General features: G+C 41.1%; 2 protein-coding genes across 13 annotated transcripts in view; both read left to right on the plus strand.

Annotated features, from left to right (window-relative positions):
- Positions 1-3,752: 3,752 nt before the first annotated feature.
- On the plus strand, positions 3,753-15,934 carry NONO (non-POU domain containing octamer binding). 2 transcript variants are annotated; one of them, XM_020882927.2, is made up of 11 exons: positions 3,753-3,931; positions 8,963-9,133; positions 10,139-10,332; positions 11,572-11,873; positions 12,765-12,860; positions 13,059-13,255; positions 13,592-13,676; positions 14,096-14,198; positions 14,709-14,748; positions 14,979-15,088; positions 15,772-15,934. In XM_020882927.2, the coding sequence occupies exons 2-11, from the start codon at positions 8,983-8,985 to the stop codon at positions 15,904-15,906; spliced, it is 1,413 nt and encodes a 470-aa protein (XP_020738586.1). In that variant the 5' UTR covers positions 3,753-3,931; positions 8,963-8,982; the 3' UTR covers positions 15,907-15,934. The 2 variants fall into 2 exon arrangements, with proteins under 2 accessions (XP_020738586.1, XP_020738585.1); XM_020882926.2 differs by having other exon boundaries at positions 3,757-3,931; positions 8,974-9,133.
- A 950-nt stretch (positions 15,935-16,884) lies between these two features.
- The window catches only part of ITGB1BP2 (integrin subunit beta 1 binding protein 2), a 36,476-nt gene continuing 33,809 nt past the window's right edge, over positions 16,885-19,551 (plus strand). For 9 of the 11 annotated variants that reach the window (XM_020882930.2, XM_020882931.2, XM_070462001.1 and 6 more), the window contains exons 1-8: positions 16,885-17,487; positions 17,721-17,770; positions 17,859-17,915; positions 17,992-18,137; positions 18,841-18,935; positions 19,044-19,102; positions 19,240-19,310; positions 19,424-19,523. In XM_020882930.2, the coding sequence (XP_020738589.1) occupies positions 17,424-17,487; positions 17,721-17,770; positions 17,859-17,915; positions 17,992-18,137; positions 18,841-18,935; positions 19,044-19,102; positions 19,240-19,310; positions 19,424-19,523 (642 nt within the window). In that variant the 5' untranslated portion in view covers positions 16,885-17,423. Of the gene's footprint in view, positions 18,149-18,840; positions 18,936-19,043; positions 19,103-19,239; positions 19,311-19,423; positions 19,524-19,551 lie in introns of all 11 variants that reach the window. The other 2 variants (XM_020882935.2, XM_020882934.2) reach the window with 2 other exon arrangements.

The following is a 19,551-nucleotide window of genomic DNA, read 5'->3' on the forward strand; positions in this document are numbered from 1 at the left end:
AAGATTTGAGATAAAGAAGAAGAAAAGGCCCTGTGACCACGGAGGGAGAAATTGGAGCCATGCAGCCACAAACCAAGGAATACCAGCAGCCACCAGAAGCTGGATGAGACAAGAAACACTCCTAGAGCTTCCTGAGTGATCCTGGCCCTGCTGGCACCTTGATTTCATCCCAGTGATACTGATTCCAGACTGCTGGATTCCAGAACTGTGAGAGAATAAATTCCTGTTAAGTCACCAAGTTTGTGGTAATTTTTTACAGCAACCTCAGTACATTAATACAGTAATCTTTCTGAAGTTCAGACAGACCTATCATATATGGAAAAAATTATTGTCTTTGTCTCTCAGTCTCTTTGTCTCTCTCTGTCTCTGTCTCTCTCTATATGTGTGTGTGTGTATGTATCTGTGATAGCCTGGAAGAAAATCTACCAAAATGCTAACAGTTGTTTGTTTTTCAAAATTATTTATTTATAGTTGTGCTGGATCTTTGTTGCTGTGTGTGGGCTTTTCTCTAGTTGCGGTGAATGGGGCTACTCTTCGTTTTGGTGTGCTGGCTTCTCATTGCGGTGACCTTTCTTGGCACAGGCTCTCGGAGCACGGGCTTCAGTAGTTGCAGCAGGTGGGCTCAATAGTTGCACATGTGGCCTCTAGGGTGCATGGGTTTCAGAAGTTGTGGTGCGTGGGCTTAGTTGCTCCATGGCATGTGGGATCTTCCCAGACCAGGGATCGAACCCATGTCCCCTGCATTGGCAGGTGGATTCTTATCCACTGTACCAATAGGGAAGTCCGACAGCTGTTTCTGCATAGTGAATCTTGATGATGTTTATGTGTGTGTGTTTAGTCGCTTCAGTTGTGTCCAATTCTTTGTGACCCCATAGACTGTAGCCTGCCAGGCTCCTCTGTCCATGGGATTCTCCAGGCAAGAATACTGGAATGGGTTGCTATTTCCTTCTCCAGGGGATCTTCCCGACTCTGGGATTGAACCTGTGTCTCTTAGGTCTTCTGCATTGGTGGGCAAGTTCTTTACCACTAGCACCACCTGGGAAGCCCATGGATGGTGTTTATATTTATGTGTATTTTTGAATGTTTCCTTCAATAAGCATTTATTACTTTTAAAATAAGAATAAAGACATGTTATTTTTACAAAACCCTTAAATCTCTCCATCACCTACAGATTAAAGTAAAAAATTCTAAGCATAGCACAGGCTCTTAATTATTTGTCTTCCCTGGTGGCTGACGGTAAACAGTCTGCCTGCAATGCAGGAGACCTGGGTTTGATCCCTGGGTTGGGAAGATCCCCTGGAGAAGGGAATGGCTACCCACTCCAGTATTCTTGCCTGGAAAATCCCATGGACAGAGGAGCCTGGTGGGCTGCAGTCCATGGGGTCGCAAAGAGTCAGACATGACTGAGCTCCATCATCTACAGATTCAAGTAAAAAATTCTAAGTATGGCACAGGCCCTTAATTACTTAGCCTATATCCATTTCTTCAGTCTTAATTTCCAATCATTCAGTCTCCCCACTTCTCTTCAGTCATGACAAATTACTTAAAACATAGGTCATTCTGTCTCTGAACCTTTGTACACTGGTGTCTCTGATGTCAACCTCTTAGTTAAGACAATTCAAAGGTGCTCTTTTTTGAGAAGCCATTCCTGATCCACTCAAGTAGAGCTGTGTTACCTTTACCTTTTCAGTTCAGTTCAATCGCTCCGTCCTGTCTGACTCTTTGTGACCTTTACCTTTAGCATGATACTATTATTTCTTTTGCCTACAGTATTGTTTACATTAACATTTCTCTGCTTATGTTGTGACTGCCTTAAGAAGATACACAAAAGTACAAGTTTCCTTTTGTTATTTTATTTGATTTTCCAATGGTGTAAACAGCTATCGTAATTAACAAAGTTTGTTAAAATGTTATTGAATCCATAGCTTTTTTTAACTTTGTTTTTCACTCAACATATACTAAAAACAGTCATGCCAGAGTCTATAAAATATTTGATGTTAAAAGTTCTTATAGATCTTTATGCATTTATATGGAAAGATAGCTAAAGTATTTTTAAAATTAGAAAGCCATGTCTCAGAAAAGTATATGTAGCTTAATCCTTCATGTATAAAAAGGTAGAAACTTTTCTCTTTGACCAGGACAGTATAAATATTGAAAACAGAAATGCAAGAATGTAGTCATAATTGTAACCACTGGGATGAACAGAAGAGACTTTTCTATTTTCACTCCTGGGTATTTGTTTTTGTTTTCTGTAAGCAGGAAAAATGCCTTTTTCAGGGTAGAGGTATTAATTCGTTTTTCATTATAAAGGTGTTGCCTGCGTGCCAAGTTCCTTTAGTCATGTCCAACGTTTTTCAACCCTGTGGACCATAGCCCACCAGGCTCTTCTGTCCATGGGATTCTCTAGGCAAGAATACTGGAGTGGGTTTGCCATGCCTTCCTCCAGGGGATCTTCCCGACCCAGGGGTTGAAGCCCAGTCTCTTGTGTCTCCTGCATTGGCAGGTGGATTCTTTACCACTAGCGCCACCCGGGAAGCCCAATAAAGGTATTATTTATTCTCAAAAAGTTTGGTAATTATTGATATTGATATGTCCAATATGGTAGCCACTAGCCTTGTGTGACTACTTGAATTTTAGCTAATTAAAATGAAGTGGAATTAACAATTCAGTTCCTCACACACACTCCTATTTCAAGTTCTCAATGGCCTCATATGGCCAGTAGGTACTCCCATATTGAACAGAGCAGAAATAGAACATTTCTGTCATTGCAGAAGGTTCTAGATAATGCAGATTTAGATCACTGTGTCCCCACATAAGGTGGCGCCAGTGGGAACCCCTGAAACCCTGAATGTGAGTTAGTGGGAATTAACTACAAAGACCTATCAGGTGAGCAGTTGTAGTCCTTGATTAGCCACAGGGCTAGCTAGGCATTACTGAAAAATGAAGGTGATTACCTAATTGGCATCCTTTGGAATACAGAAATCCGTCTGATCTGGAGGCCTAAAATGTATCCATGGCAATGATGACACCTGTTGATTCTCTCTGTAAAGCACGGGAACAATAATGATGTTTGGACTGCTGGGTTCCCTGGTTACCATGGAAATAAGAGTGCTGGTTACAATTCTGTGTAATTACGCAGAGACTGAAGTATCGATCTCCCCTCCTCTCCTCCGTCTCTTTCTTTAACCATAACCATAGTGATGACTGTTTCAGCTGGGCTGCATGAGTCCACCTGGTAGCAGGAGAAGCAACTAGAAAATCTGATTAAGTGAGAAGTGTCAGAGTGTAAGTTTTAATGAGGAAGTGTGAAAAAAGAAACATGGCGGGGCATTTTTTCAGTAGAAAAAAGCTAGATCTACTACACTGAATACAATGACATTGTTACTCTAGCTGTTTGCACAGGCGCAGTGCAGGAATTCTCAGAGCACGCCTACGCGCCCATTATCTCCCCTTCTCTTTCCCTTTCTTTCTACTTTCCTCTCTCTCTCTCCCTTTTTCCCCCTCTCCTCTGCCCCTCCCATCACTTGGTCATTCGGTCTTTCCATTACTTAGTTGACGTTTCTCCTTCCGACCCTCCACTCCCTACCCGTTTATCCCCCTCCCCCCTTCCTTTTCCGCCTCTAGCGGACGCAACTTGCGCAAGCGCACTCGGTACAAAGCCTCGCTCTTTGTCCCCATCTGTCGTTCACACGAACTCCAGTCTTTCACATTCAGTAGCCAATAAGATCGAAGAAATGGTGGAAAACCGATTCCACCTCTGGAGATAAATGTTGATCGGCATGTCAGACAACCAATAGGGAACGCCACTTTGTACCCCTTGGGAGGCACCGATCTCCGCCGTCTCGTTTCCGGCGGTCGCGCGCTCTTTTCTCGGGACGGTAAAGGCCGTGTAGCGTCGCCGTTACTCTGAGGAGAAAACAGTCGGTAGAGGGTGAGTATGGGGTCGACTTAGTTCTTGTTTGAGAGAAGAGTAGGATTTCTAGCGACAATCGGTGAAGGAAGAGATGAGGGCGAGGCTGGGTTTGGAGGAAGGTGGGCCGTTCGTTCCGCGGCCCCTTGAGGCCTTGCCTCGGCGGCCACACGGTCTTATCCCACCCGCGGGGGCCCATCGCTCTCCCTTGGTCTCGCCTTCTGCTTTAATCTGGTTCCCGTTTCCCTTCCCTTGTCGTTTTTTTGTGCAACACATCTTGGAAGCTGAACCTTGTCAGTAAGTTCCCCAATCGTTGAGCCGCCCTGGGCCTGAGGGTGTGGGGTCTATTATCCGAGAGCCCTGAAGTCGCGGCTGCAGGAGGAGGCGCTTTGTCGGGCGCTCCTCCTCTCGACCTCGTGAGGCCGTTAGTTCCGGAGGAGAAAGGGGGCCCCCTCCCCTACCCCAGCTATGCTTCTTTGTCAGAACTCTCAGCTGGGAAGTTCATCTGCTAGTCCAGCCCTTGCTATTTTCCTAGGCAGGTTCTTGAAGACTTTTGTCCTGTTGCCTGTCTACTCGATCTATTTATGACATCACTTTTTCAAAAATGAAAATGAATTTTATGGCTTTCCTATCGGGTATTTTACATTTGGAAAAACTATTGTCGTAAGCTGCTGCTTTATGTTCTTAACAGAAGTCGAGGTTAAAGAGGACTGGGAGGCACTTGGTTATCTCCAAAGTTGAGGTAGGGGTAGGGTTGTCAGAGAAAATACAGGACACCCCGTTAGATTTGAATTTTATGTAAACAACAAATTTTTTAGTATACGTGGAATGGGACACTAAAAATAATTTATTTTTCAAAATCTGAATTCATATTTAACTGTAATGTGTTTTTATTTGATACATCTGGCCACTCTAATGGGGGGGGGGTCCTGGCTAGATTTATATTGTGTCTTTGTCTGTGTTCCTTGTTACTAAATGAAAGGTCCTAAGAGATTTTTAGAAAAAGACCTTACCTTGCCAGTGCCTCCTGCAGCTTTCAGGCTGGTCCACATCCAGGCAACTATCTCCATCTGGTAGATTTTTACCAGATTTCCCCCCACGCAGTTTCCACTTAAAAGTTGATCCTTTTCCTGAAAATTAAGGGGACGTTTTATTTAGGTTACATATATGTGGTGTAGTGTGTGGTCTTAAACAACATTTGTGCAGTTGTGTTGCAAATAGCCCCAGTTTTTATAACAGCATTATGTATTTGCTCTCAAGAAAGTCCATCAGGGTTAGTCTTTGGGGCAAATAAGTAGACATAAATCCTTATTGTTGATCTTTATGATTTATTCCCTTCTCAGAGGCCCCAGTGGCTAGGGGCAGTGAATTTATTACCCAGATATCTGTACATATTTCCAAATTATATTGATGGTCATCATCAGAAGTACATTACAGGGACAAATGCTTACTGAATACTTGCTACTTTGTGGGCACTGTTTTAGGTGATTTATACAGTATTATTTTGTGTTCACTGTTGAATGCCTTCTTGGGAAATAAACTGAAGGGAAAGAGTATAAAGATTGGCATTATGGAGACATTTACTCGACACAAAGGTAGGCAGTTTGGTTGTAAAAATAATTTTTGCTAGAATCCAGAAGAGCAAGGGAAGAATGTAATTGATGACATTTGTCTAACTGGAGCACCACATATGTAGAAATAGGGGTGGTGATTGCCAGCAGGAACAAGTAGCTGTTATGTCCATTATCTGGTTTGGTCAAAATAACCAGCCCTGTGAGATAGATGTTACCCCCATCTTACAGGTGAGGAAACTAAGACTCAGAGGTTAGGTGACATTTTAGTAAGTGTTTTGAATTCTAAAGTCTAAAATCAAGGTGAGTTCGATTACTCAGTTTGTACCATAGCAATGAACATGAGCTTTAGAGTTCAACAGACCTGAGTTTTACTCCATGCTTCATCACATTTGTGTGACCTTGGATGTGCATCAGTTTTCTTATTCAGAAGATAGTTGTGAGTATTAAATGAGATAATATAGTCTTAGCACACTGCCTGACATTCAGTGATCAGTAAATATCTGGTATTAACATCTTAACTACCACATTACACTTTCTAAAATAAAAAATAACTTCCATTGAAGTAATTCTGAATAGTTTAAAACATCCCTATGATCAAAGAGATAATTTCTACTAAGAAATTGTAAAATGGCTTTTTTGAATGGAGTGCTGAGGTGTGGTTAGGATGTAAATATAGAGTTTTTAATATTTCAGTTTTGAGTAGATCGCTGTAAGGATTTCTACTAACTTATAGCATTGTGGGTTCCTGAATGGGATGCAAGGTATTGAGGCTGGGGCCACTGACTCTTAAAGGCTGGAGATTAAAAAAAAGGGAGAGACTCTTTGGATTCTAGCCAGAGGTAAGAAGAAATAGTTGGAGAAATGGCTGTGAAAATAATTCAAGTTTCTGCTATAGGCTTTTGGGGTCGGGAACAGGGGTGTTTAATATGTAGGACTCATATGGGAAAACGTCTGATGCTAATGCCCACCTTACTTATCCCCAGCTCTATTTTTATGTTTTAATTTCTTGTATGTTATTTTTAAATTCTCTCTATTTTTTAAGGTATCAAATTTGCTCTGAAACTGCTGCATGTATTCACAGTATTTAAAGTTGTTAAACTGTAAACTATGTGGCAAGAGTCACAAAGGCGTTTAATAAGAATTTATCCTACGGAGATTATTTATTGCAGCATTATAATAGGAAAAGGCTGAAAACAGCCTAAATGTCTCATAGGGAGTAGTTTAGCAAATTAGTGTACATCCAGCTGGACTTTATGTAACCATTGAAAATTATAATTAAGTTGACACTAGGAATGAGAAAAGGGTGAATATAAAACTGCATTTATGGTTGCAGTTTTGAAATGACAGTGTATGTTTTTAAAGGTAAAGAAATGAAAATGGACATTGGGGTGGAATGTCTGCTCATGAAAGTGCCCCAAGACTTAGCTGAGAGCATTGGTTTATAATAGTGACAAATTACAAATAACCTAAGTGTCCCGGCACTATAAGGGCTTGGTTGACAGCAGAATACAGAGTCCATTAACAAATGTAGAAGATTTAGTGACATGGAGTATACCATTTAGAGTACATACAAATATGTAAATCAGTGACTGAAAGGGTATATCAAATTGTCAACAGTGACTTTTTCAGTGGTCAGTCTTTGGGTTTTTGTTTTATTAAGTATTCTATGTTAAAGATGTAGTTTGTACTTTATTAATGAAAAAGACAAGACTGATGAAATGATAGAAATGAAAATTCAAGTTTTGGCTTGAATGTCAAATTTCTAGTGAAGCTAAACTCACAACTCTATTTAAAATTGCAGATCTTCCCCTTCCACTCCCTGTCCACTTTCCCCTCCACTCAACTTTTATTTTCTCCTAGCACTAAACCTCTTAAGTATTACATAATTTAATTATTATGTGTATTTTCTCTCACTGGAAGGTTGTCACTGCTGAAGGCAAGACTGTTCATTGATTCATCCCAGGCACCTAGAATAGTATCTAGCAAATAAGCATTTGGTGAATTAATGTAAAAAATTAGTAAAAAAGAAAAAGTCATTTTTATCATTTTGTTACCAGAAAGCCAGTTACAGTGAATATTTCATGGATGTAGTTTTTAAATCTTAAAATTATATTCTTAGAGTAAATTATTAGAAGTAGAATTCCTGAGCTAAAGAATATGAGCATCTTGATACCTTATGTTACCTGTTGTCTTATAAAAGAACTTATATACAGAACTTAACTGCTTTGATATTTTCAGTTTTGGTAGGATATGAAATATAAAAAATGTATCAGTGTTAAGAAAGTTTTATATACATAAGTGTCTTGTATATTCCTCATCCAGAATCAACAGTTAGCAAGCCTTTGTCACATTTTTTTAATCTAAGGAATATAATTTATTCTAAGGGAATCATATGATGTTAATAATACAGTTTTCAGGGAAAAGATCATTTTCTGCATCTTTCTTTCAGTTAAATCTGGCTGGAGGGTCTTGTGTTTAGGGTAAAAGATTTAGGATTGATTTTTGTCATTTAATTTACTGGAAAACTGCCTTTGGATAAGGGAGATGGTCCTCAGCTGATCCTTTAGGAAATTTCCATCTTAAAACCCTCAACTTTTGTATTCAGCCTGGATTATACCAGGAATTTTCATTTTAATCTTACGGTTTTTTTGGCCATGCTGTGTGGCTTACAGGATCTCAATTCCCCAGTCACGGATTGAATCCCAGCCACAACAGTGGCTTGGAATCCTAACCACTAGGCAACCAGGGAACTTCCTTATGTTGGTTTTTAAATGACAGAATTTAAGATTTTATGATTGTATATGTTTGTATTTGATGCTTTTATTACTTTGATAGTCATTTATCTTTCTGTTATGATTAAATAATAACAATATATGCTAGTACAGAACTAGTATTTTCACATGTTTATTCATCTTCATAGCTACCTTGAGAGGTAGGTGTTTTTATTATTCCTTTTATAACAACTTAAGAAACTGGTTCAAAAGTAATTTACTAGTAAGTGTTAGGACCATGTTTCAAATGTAAGTGTGTCCAAGTCTATACAGCTCATACTTTTCCTGCTGTTCATTCCACAGTATCAACTGTAGGCTAGGGCTGCAAGGTGCCAGAGAAGAACAAGACTTACTAGTCCTCGAGATAATGAGAATCTATTTCAATCATTGTATTTTTAAAGTGTGCTTTAATATTATGATAGGGGTCATTTTTTAGGGAGTAGATTATTTTGGGAAAGTCACTTCAATGCATATAGTTATTGAACTGGAAGGTTCCTCAAGTCATTCTATTACAAGCTGTTCTTATTTAGTACTTGCCTAGTTTCTGTGTGCAATATAACTGCTAGTGCTGTGGTTTTAGATGCTTGAATTGTACTCCTTCACCATACCTGTTTGAAATAGTACCATAGGTGATTAATTGACATGTAAGTCACCAGGAAATTAGTGACTGAGTATGTTCTTAGCACTGAATGTGTCTGACATTCCAGTTTATTTTTAGGGTACAAAGATGCAGAGCAATAAAACTTTTAACTTGGAGAAACAAAACCACACTCCAAGGAAGCATCATCAACATCACCATCAGCAGCACCACCAGCAGCAACAGCAGCAGCCACCGCCTCCACCAATGCCTGCAAATGGGCAGCAAGCCAGCAGCCAGAGTAAGTACATGCTAGGTAATGAAGTAGAAATAGGTTCTCTTTTGGGAATAGTTTCTTGATTTTTAGATTAGACTCTTGGGATTATAAAGGAATGGGCTTTTATGGCACACCTTTGTTCTTTTCCCTATTTACCTCAATACTTAGGATAGAAAAAGGCTGATTCTCTGAAATAAGGAGCAGATATGTAGGATAGCAGTTGAATACAGGTTGCTTTGCTGCATTGGCACATCATTTTGCTAAACAGATGACTGCATGTTTTATCTGAGAGCTTGGTTCTTACTATGGTAATCATTGTATGACTAGTAGGTAGAGAAAATATAAAGATTTTTAAGACTTAATGGAGAAGAAATCTGATACTGAGTATTATACTTTTAGCCTGGGGCCTCTGCCTCCCTAGTTTTAATCAGGGTAAAAGATCTTTAAAGATATGTTCCCGTCCATTCAGCTAACTTTGAGCACCTCTTGTATGCGTCTAAAAGTACAAACAACCTCATCTTCCTTATTTCCAAAAATTTCTAAAAAGAATACTCTTTCCTAACTCATTTCTTTTCATTACATTACCCCAAGCCTGAAAGAATGGGAACTGTTAAGGTTATGAAGATTGATGTGGGACTGGGAAATGGGGCACGTGGTTTTTTTTTTTTTTGTAATTATGTTTTAAATGTAAAAATCCAATCACTTCTGACATAGAGCTCCTTGACTTGCTTGGTTTTCTCTTTGACAGTAGCTCTTGTATTGTCTTTCTGTCTCTGAGTTAGTCTAGGTTGGCTCCTGGACCATAGTAGAGCTGTTGAGAAGTCTGCCCTCCTTCCCTCCACCCCCCAGATCTCTGCATACTGCTTTCACATTCTAAGTGATAAGTGGTTAGTGGATAGATTCCATTGGGAAATGGTGTTGACTTCTCTACAGCAGTTACATTTCTTATCTAGCAGCAGTTGTAACTCTTTGAGGATATGACTGTAAATCTCTCCCCAATCTTTTAAGTGACTGTGTTTCTTCTCTCAGATGAAGGCTTGACTATTGACCTGAAGAATTTTAGGAAACCAGGAGAGAAGACCTTCACCCAGCGTAGCCGGCTTTTTGTGGGCAATCTTCCTCCTGACATCACTGAGGAGGAAATGAGGAAACTGTTTGAGAAATATGGGAAGGCAGGTGAAGTCTTCATTCATAAGGACAAGGGCTTTGGCTTTATCCGCTTGGTAAGCAGCTGTGGTCTTTTAGAGCATGCTCTAAAAAGTGGTGAAGCTGGGAAATGATGGATATGGAAAATTAGGCAATAGAAATAATTCTCAGATGATGTTTGTAAAAGCTTATAGTTGGTAGAACAGGACAAAATGCAGATTTTATTTTTCCTGATAGGTTTTTGTTTCAAGACAACATAGGTTTATTTGCCTAGGACTCTGGGGCTTAAGTGTCCCCTTTGGAACTTTTTTTTAATTGGGACATTTCAAGCATATAGAAGTGGAGAGAATAGTACAGTGAACCTGCACATACTTGTTACCCAGCTTCAATAACTATCAAGTCATAGTTAATCTTGTTTTTTCTGTACCTTTCCCGTTACTGTCCCCTGGAAATACTTTCAGTAAGATTTTTTCCTGAAAAAAAATGGAAAAAGACTTTTAGTAATGATCAAGATTTATATAATTTATTTCCAAAGCCCTTATGCATGTATTATCTCACTTAAGAGTCTTCAAAACATTGAGGGGACAGTTTTATATATATTTTTTTGTATCTACTTTGAAAGAAAAATTTTAATTGCTAAAATCCACATAACATTTATCATAACCATTTTTAAGTGTAGATGTCTGATTTGATTTAGGAAATGTGTTTAAGTGCGTGGGGGAAACCTTTTTGGGCATTATCTATCTCCATAAATGAGGAACATAATGTGCTAGTGAGATCTGCCACTAACTCAAAACTATATGGGCAAGTCATTTTTTCTGGGGCTCAGGTTCCTCTTTAAGAATGTGGAGGGGAGGGTCCCTTGATAGGTCTGTGGTTCTAAAGAGGCTTCTTCGAGGGTGTAGTGATTCTGATTACTCTGGTACATAACTAGCTAAAACTAAAATAATTCTGACTTCCGTATTGTAAGGGTAGGTTTTATGCTGGTCATTGTCCAGATTTAACACTTAAAAGAATAGCTTGTGATACTGATGACCATGTAAGTGATATTAACTCTAGAATTTCCAATTGATTTATTACAAGGCCATCAGAGCAATTAGGTTAACCAAAGAATTATCTGAAACACACGAATCCGTTCTTCCAGTTCTGTCCATTTTTTTTTTTTGTATGCTTGTTGCCAAGGGTTTGGGGGGTTTTTGTTTTTTGTTTTTTTGGAGACCTTGAGGTATTGAGCTATAGTACTTTAGACTCTTGATGGCTGTGTAGGTGGTCATTGTTCAGCTGTTGAGTTATTCTGACTTTTCTCTGCTTCCTAGGAAACACGAACCCTAGCGGAGATTGCCAAAGTAGAACTGGACAACATGCCACTCCGTGGAAAGCAGCTGCGTGTGCGCTTTGCCTGCCATAGTGCATCCCTTACAGTCCGAAACCTTCCTCAGTATGTGTCCAATGAACTGCTGGAGGAAGCCTTTTCTGTGTTCGGCCAGGTGGAGAGGGCTGTAGTCATTGTGGATGATCGAGGCAGGCCCTCAGGAAAAGGCATTGTTGAATTCTCAGGGAAGCCAGCTGCTCGGAAAGCTCTGGACAGATGCAGTGAAGGCTCCTTCCTGCTAACCACGTGAGTGAGGGGTCATTTTCAGAAACATACCTAAAATGCTACTTCTTTCTGTGGTCTGGGGAGTTAGCCTCTAAGAACCATGTTCTTGTGTTCATTTAGAAGACTTTAGATACAATCCAGCTCTCTGGTAGGGTTTTCTTTTTTTTTTTTTTTTTCCATTTATTTTTATTAGTTGGAGGCTAATTACTTTACATCATTGCAGTGGTTTTTGTCATACATTGAAATGAATTAGCCATGGATTTACATGTATCTGGTAGGGTTTTCAGTATAATCTTAAATTAATGGAACTGGTATGAGGATTAAAAGTACACATTTTCAGTAAGTTGTCATTTAGTTAGTGTTAAATCTCCCCTTTGAAGTTTTAGAACTCGTAAATTGTTTTGTGCATGCAACATCTCTCTTAGTATTTATTCCAAGTCATTATCTTGAGTTCTGAGTTTGCTTGCTCAGTTGTATCCGACATTTTTGTGAACTCATAGCCCACCAGGCTCCCCTGTCTGTGTAATTTCCCAGGCAAGAATACTGGAGTGGGTTGCTGTTTCCTTTCCAGGGGATCTTCCCAACCCAGGGCTCAAGCCTGTGGCCCCTGCAGCACCTCCAGCATTGCAGGCAAATGATGGCTGCAATGGGGCAGCCCCGCACTTAAGTACTGTACTTACTTAAAGGCTGTGTTCAGAGATCTGAACCCTGACCCCATCCTGTCAACCCCAGATTCCGCATAGTTCCGTTTATAGGACTTGGTTACTTGGGACTAGGTGTAAAAGCACCTTCAGAACTATGTTTAATTGTTTAGTGCTGACCATTAATTAGTTCATTGTGCCACTGACTTATGTAGAGACAGAAGCCTAATGAAGGTTATAATTTGACTAACGCTGAGTGTTGTTCTTCCAGATTTCCTCGACCTGTGACTGTGGAGCCCATGGACCAGTTAGATGATGAAGAGGGACTCCCAGAGAAGCTGGTTATAAAGAACCAGCAATTTCACAAGTATGTGATCCTGACAGATTCCCTGTTAGTTGTTTGCCTATTTATTCTTAAGGAAGCTTGAAATGGGCTGTGTAAAAGAGGCAAGTCTTTGCTGTATGTGTTCAGTGGCAGCTGTTGTCTTAGCCCTTGGGAGGAATGTAGTGTTTAGTTGGGAGAATCTTGGTCAGAGTTTTAGTAACCCAGCAATCTTGTCAATAGAGAGCGAGAACAGCCACCCAGATTTGCACAGCCTGGGTCTTTTGAGTATGAGTATGCCATGCGCTGGAAGGCACTTATTGAGATGGAAAAGCAGCAGCAGGACCAAGTGGACCGAAACATCAAGGAAGCTCGTGAGAAGCTGGAGATGGAGATGGAGGCTGCTCGCCATGAGCACCAGGTCATGCTAATGAGGCAGGGTGAGTATCTACCTAAGTCTTAAAACTAGAAGGACAAAATAACTTCAGGAGTTTCTTTGTATCAGTCAGTAGAGAAAGGCCTAAACTTCAACTTTTATTCTCTGAAATATTTTGTTGATCTTGGTAGGCAAATGAGCTTGGAGATGTGGCAGAGGATACTGGATTCTGTGGAGAAGGAATTAATAGGTTTGACTTCATTTTTGGAATCTGGATACCTCGGATGGCCACTCAGGGATTAAATATCCCTTTTGCTTTCTGGATCTTTATTTGTGGAAAATCGGTGGGCCTATATGAGGAGGGTGGAGCATACTCTGAATCAGTCTGTTGTTTTTCTAGATTTGATGAGGCGTCAAGAAGAACTTCGGAGGATGGAAGAGCTGCACAATCAAGAAGTGCAAAAACGAAAGCAGCTGGAACTCAGGTAACTTTTTTTCTTCCAACCCTTTTTCTCCAATAACTCTAAAAGGTAATGTCTCACTCCTGCTTCTTACCATCATGCGTTTGTAAATATGTTGGCAAATGTTTCCTGGCTGCTTCTCAAGTTCTCCCTTTAGGTAGATGTTTTGACTGCCCGTGGTTCTGTGAATTCTTGGGACTGCACTAAAGAGGAAAGCAGCTGAGTGACTGCTCTCATGAGGCTGGCTCCTTTGTTAAAGAACTTTTTCCCCTAAAGGACACATCTGGGTTGTTTTAGGGTTGGGCCCACTTAACAGTTTCCTGGAGAGCTAAGGTAGTTTTCAGTGGGCTCTTGGATCTCCTTGGCTGAGTCCCCTATTAAGATAGATAATCTGTTCAAGTTCTGGAATGCCTGTGCTTAAATATCTTGGTGACTCCGTGTAGGCAGGAGGAGGAGCGCAGGCGCCGTGAGGAAGAGATGCGGCGGCAACAAGAAGAAATGATGCGACGGCAGCAGGAAGGATTCAAGGGAACCTTCCCTGATGCGGTATATCTCTCATGTGCCCATGATACGACAAACTCACCAGTAGGATTAGAAAACACAATAGACTATGACCAATTTTTCCACTCTGTGACACTTTTAGAAAGAAGCAGTCATAGGAACGAAAGGTAAGGTTTGAAGAGGAGGTCTTTTTGCCTCACAGGCAATTTAGGATGAAAAGCTGGGGCCGGTGTATGCTATTTAATCTCAGTGACTGCAGGATCAGATAGATTCAGTCCTGTAGCAGCCTTGCCTGGTCTTTTGATGTCCTCAGCAGTTGTACAGGTTGGAGCCCTGAAAGAAATCATGTCTCTCTTCTTTCATCTCTCAATTTGTTCCCAATAGGAAACTCTGACTTGTGTCCTAGTAGCTCTAAACTTGAATTCATTGTACAACTACAGTGAGTGAGTTCAAGGAGCTGTTGTAGATGTTCTTTAGTATGTGGTCCTTAGTGGATTGTAGTAGAATGAATGCAGTGCCGTCTTGGACTGTCTTGAGTGTTTTTTTGTTTTTCAGAGAGAGCAAGAGATACGGATGGGTCAGATGGCTATGGGAGGTAAGGACTTAACAAGATTAATGGTACAGATTTCTTTTTTTTTTTGTCTCATCTCTGGTGAACTATGTAGCTTCTCCTACCTAGTCCAAATTTAAGGGGCTTGACATTTCTGGAAGCAAATTTTGGCAGGAGGGTAACATGTCTTAGCCCAGAAGTCTTGAATTGTTTCCTTTGGCATAGATAAAGAAGGTCAATGTCTGTCTCCTCTACTGATCACTACTCTGTTTTAGGTGCTATGGGCATAAACAACAGAGGCGCCATGCCCCCTGCTCCTGTGCCAGCTGGTACCCCAGCTCCTCCAGGACCGGCCACTATGATGCCAGATGGAACTTTGGGATTGGTAAACTGCAGAGCTTTATGGTGATAGGAGGAAGGACTTTGCCTTCATGGTCCTTGGGCCTGCTACAGTTTTGCTACAGATTAAATAGTATTTAGGATCACTGTTATCTATAAAATGTTAACCTCAAGCTCTTTGAGTTTTGTGCAAACCCAATCTTATTTAAATTATATTTTATCCTCTGACTGGCTAGTTTTGACTGACATTTTTTGCTACCCTGGGTAAATAGGTTCCTTTTTGGAGGGAAGGCAACAAAGGTTAGGCATTACCATATAAAATACATATGAGTCCAAAAGCTTTATGGCTCATTCAGTCTTGAAGTGGTTTAGTTGTAGTGTCAAAATGTTTACTTTATTCAGGGTTAAGTTTGCTGAAGAGTGATGGCCTGCCCTTGTCCATGTACCTAGTTAAGGAAAAAGGACTTGGCTAACATTTATCCAGCCCAGGAATTTAGTATGTAATGTTGCTTAGACTGTAGGAATCAGGATAAAAAGTTAAAGAAGATGGGTGGAACTGTCAGCAACTTCCTTTTTAGGGTTATCCACTATAGTTCTAAATAGGCTTAGTCTCCCCTACCATCAGGAACCTTGAATGTTGAGTGGAAATGGCCTCCAGGGGAGGGACTATGGATGGGTGGGAAGCTCGGGCACAGGTTCTATTATAACGTCGTTCTCTTTCTCTTTAAGACCCCACCAACAACTGAACGCTTTGGCCAAGCTGCTACAATGGAAGGAATTGGGGCAATTGGTGGAACCCCTCCTGCATTCAACCGTGCAGCTCCTGGAGCTGAATTTGCTCCAAACAAACGTCGCCGATACTAATAAAATTGCAGTGTCTAGTTTCCCAAAACCCTTAAAAGAAAGACCCTTTTTGGACTAGCCGAATTCTACTCTGGAAAAATGTTAGGGATTCCTCCCAATAGTTTAGGTCTTCCCTGCCTGTAGTACTCTAGGGAGTATGTTGGAGGCAGAGGGTAAGGGAGGGGCAATATTTAACAAATCAGTTCTATGTGGTATATCCTTTCACTAATCAGTTCTGTGTGGTGCATTCCTAAAATCTCATGTGATTGTTGAGAGCCTGTGAGGGCCGGGGAGCCATGGCAAAATGGATCCAGTTAGAGCCCCCATTAATCTTAATCATTCCACTCTTTGTCCACCCTGTTCTATTTGCTTTCTTGTTCTTACACCCCCTCCCCCAGAGATCCTGCCACATATACCACAAAAACCAAACATCCCCCAATGACCTTGGCCCCACTGTTCCATTCACTCCCAGGTGGGAATTCAGGCACATGTCCACAGAGGTCACAGACAACATACATACGGTTCTGTTATATCCCATATATTACCCTTTCATGTCCCAAGGAAGACATTTTCTCTTAGAGATTTTCATTTAGTATATCTTTAAAAAATCTTGTGTTAAACTTGCCTCCATCTTTTTCTTGGGTAAGGACAACCCAGAAATGGCCCTTTTGTGTCTGTGATGTTGCCATTCACAGCTTTTCTTGATAGGCCTAGTACAATCTTGAGAACAGGGTTGCTGTATGCTGATTGTCAGACAGTAGCTCTTAGCTTTGCCTATCTTAGGTAGTTATGCTGTGCATTTTTTATTGGTGTACCATGTTTGATTTGTCCCTAATACCTTTGAAGTTTTTCTGAGAAATGAATTAATGCAACATCAACTTATTAAAATGCATTTTAAGCCTTTTAATTTTCTGTGCTGTTTTTGAAGGGGGGAGGAAGGGGAGTTCTGTCTCAGATGAGTGCAAGGCTATAAGAATAATCCTTTATGACCTTTTGCTTAAAATATTAATCATCTAGGCAAACATGGGGAGGGTAGATGTATACTATGGTCAAAGTGGTTGAAGATCCCGTGCTTTTGGTGGTACACAGAAGTAATGAGGATGGGAGGAAAGCTGCTGCTTTGAAAGAGGAAGAAAATGGGCTAGAGGAATTGGGATACCTTCACCAAACTGGGAGGGGGCTTAAAATTGGTTCTTTCTTTCTGAGCAGGTGCTGGTATGTAAGAGGCTTGAAATTGGCATGGTAAATCTAAAACAAGTCTCAGCAGTGGTTAGCTGATCTCACCCAGGTTCCGAGCCCTACTCTGCCTGATACTTTTTTCTTAAGCCTCAGAGCTGAAATGTTCCTGAGTTCTTTCCTATTGGCTGGGAAGACCAATTGAAGTTCCCTTGCCCATGTTAGGAGGTGTACGCCTCCTGAACTAAAGATAGAAACAGCTGGCCCTTCCAGGCAGCTAAAAGCCTCCAGACTAAGAGGTGTTCCCCACTCGGCAGCCAGACTCCTTGAAATACCCTTTCAGTAATTCTACCAACGCCTCCATGTCTCTACTCTGCCATAACAAAGGCTGTGGGCAGCATTTTGACCCCCAAACCAACCTTCCTGGTGAGTAATCCTGACCTTGCCAGGAGCTCTGTGGGTGCTAAGGGAGTTGTCAGCTATAGGCAGTCTGTTACAGGAACAGAAATTGAGTGTGTACCTGCCTTAGTTTAATTGGTCTGCATGTTCTTCAGTCTACTGATATCCTTTTTTTTATATACCATATGAAAAGATTGTAAGGATATAAACCTGGAAAAGTAAGAATTCCTTTCCTTCCTTGATCTTACTGGTATCCACAGATTCCTGTTGCCATCACCCTGGGGTCCCAATCTTCCATGACGCACTTAAGGTGAGGAATAGGCAAGGGGGGAATAGCAAGAGCACTTTGCAAAAGAAACAGCCAGGAATCTAAGCTGAGCTGGGTCTCTTGTTATCAGGGTTGGTCCTGCTGCCGGAAGCGAACTGTAGATTTCTCTGAGTTCCTAAACATCAAGGTAAATTCTTTACTTTCGGGTATTCTGCCCCAATAGAAGGATTCTGTCCCTAATTTTCTTTCCCTATCTATACTAGGGCTGTACTGTGGGACCACACTGTGCTGAGAAGCTCCCTGAGGTCCCTCAACCTGAGGGCCCTGGTACAAGCAGTTCACTTCAGGAGCAAAGACCTCCGAATGTGATTCCAAAGTCAGCAGAGACTTTGCGTCGGGAGAGGCCCAAGTAAAGAGGAGGTCCCTGGGTTTTTCGTACATTCATGGAGCTTCCTAGGAGTGATTAATGGGTCATTGAGGTTTGGGAACTAGAGACTTGAGATAGGAGGAGACCCAAGTGTCAGGGCTTGGTGTATGTTTTGTACCTTAGGGGAAATTTGTGTCCAGAAATAATGTCCTTTGCTTTTAAGATGGTATGGGGTGATGGGGTAGGTATTTTGAATCAACAGAGTAGATAGCCTCTCACAAATAAATACTTAGTTATAAGGGTGATTGTTGAATGAATTGGGTTTTTTTTTCTTTTTGGAAAAGAGTTTTAAAATACGTTTTATATATTAAGAAAAGAATGTAGTAGTAGTGGCAGCCAGGAGGCTGCCGAGAAGAATGAATAAATTTTGTGGAAATAATATGAGCAACAGAAGAAAGTCTACAGTTAATTAGATGAAGAAAAGGGAATAATGCAGTTGTATAGAAAAATATGGATTTAGAGCAACTGAGTAGATTGGCAAGAGAAGCCCTGGGGAATTCCCCAGGGTTCAAGGATTTGGCATATCCACAGAGAAGAAAATTGGCAATGGGATTGCTATCTATCTTCTCTAACTCTGCCCTACTTTCACCAGACTTCTTCAATTCTATTACCATTGGTGGGAAGGTAGGCACTGTTGGTCACAGTTAGTGGGTCTGGACTAAATCACCCCACCCATACTCCCTAGGTCAGAGTTGCCTTCAAAGTTGCTTCCACTAAATATATCCCAAGCCCTGGAAATGGCACTGGAACAGAAGGAATTAGACCAAGAACCTGGAGCAGGTAAGTGGGTCCTTAGTAGGACAGGTTTCACAGGCTGGAATTTAGTGAAAGTGGCAGTTTTGGTGGAATAAATGAATAGGGTTCCTGACTCTTGTTTTCTTTGTCCAGGAGTTGACAGTAGCCTGATCCGGATTGGGGCCAGCTGCCAGAACCCAGGATGTGATGCTGTGAGTGAGAGTTTGTGGAGGACTCAAGCGTGTGTTTGAGAGACGTGATGCCTGAGGGATGGCTGGGTATAGATGTGAGGCTGCATACATTTTTAAATGATCTGATTCTTTTCCTGATTCTCCTTTATCTGTCTTAGGTATACCAAGGCTTAGAGAGTGATGCTACTCCATGTACCTACCACCCTGGAGCACCTCAATTCCATGAGGGGTGATGGAGGGGACTGGGTGGGCTGTGAGACAGGATTTTCCCAATGTTGACCTTAAGATGGAGTGCTTGTGGGGAGGGGAAAGGAGATGAAGTGAATTCTATTCCTACCTCAGGGTGAAATCTTGGAGCTGTTGTGGCATCCAGACCCTGGATTTTGGGGCATTCCTGGCACAGCCAGGATGCAGAGTTGGTAGACATGATTGGGGGAAGCAGGTAAGTCCCGACTTTACTGAACTCTTGA

The sequence above is a fragment of the Odocoileus virginianus genome, chromosome X (assembly GCF_023699985.2).
Source record: "Odocoileus virginianus isolate 20LAN1187 ecotype Illinois chromosome X, Ovbor_1.2, whole genome shotgun sequence".
Lineage (NCBI taxonomy): Eukaryota > Metazoa > Chordata > Mammalia > Artiodactyla > Cervidae > Odocoileus > Odocoileus virginianus.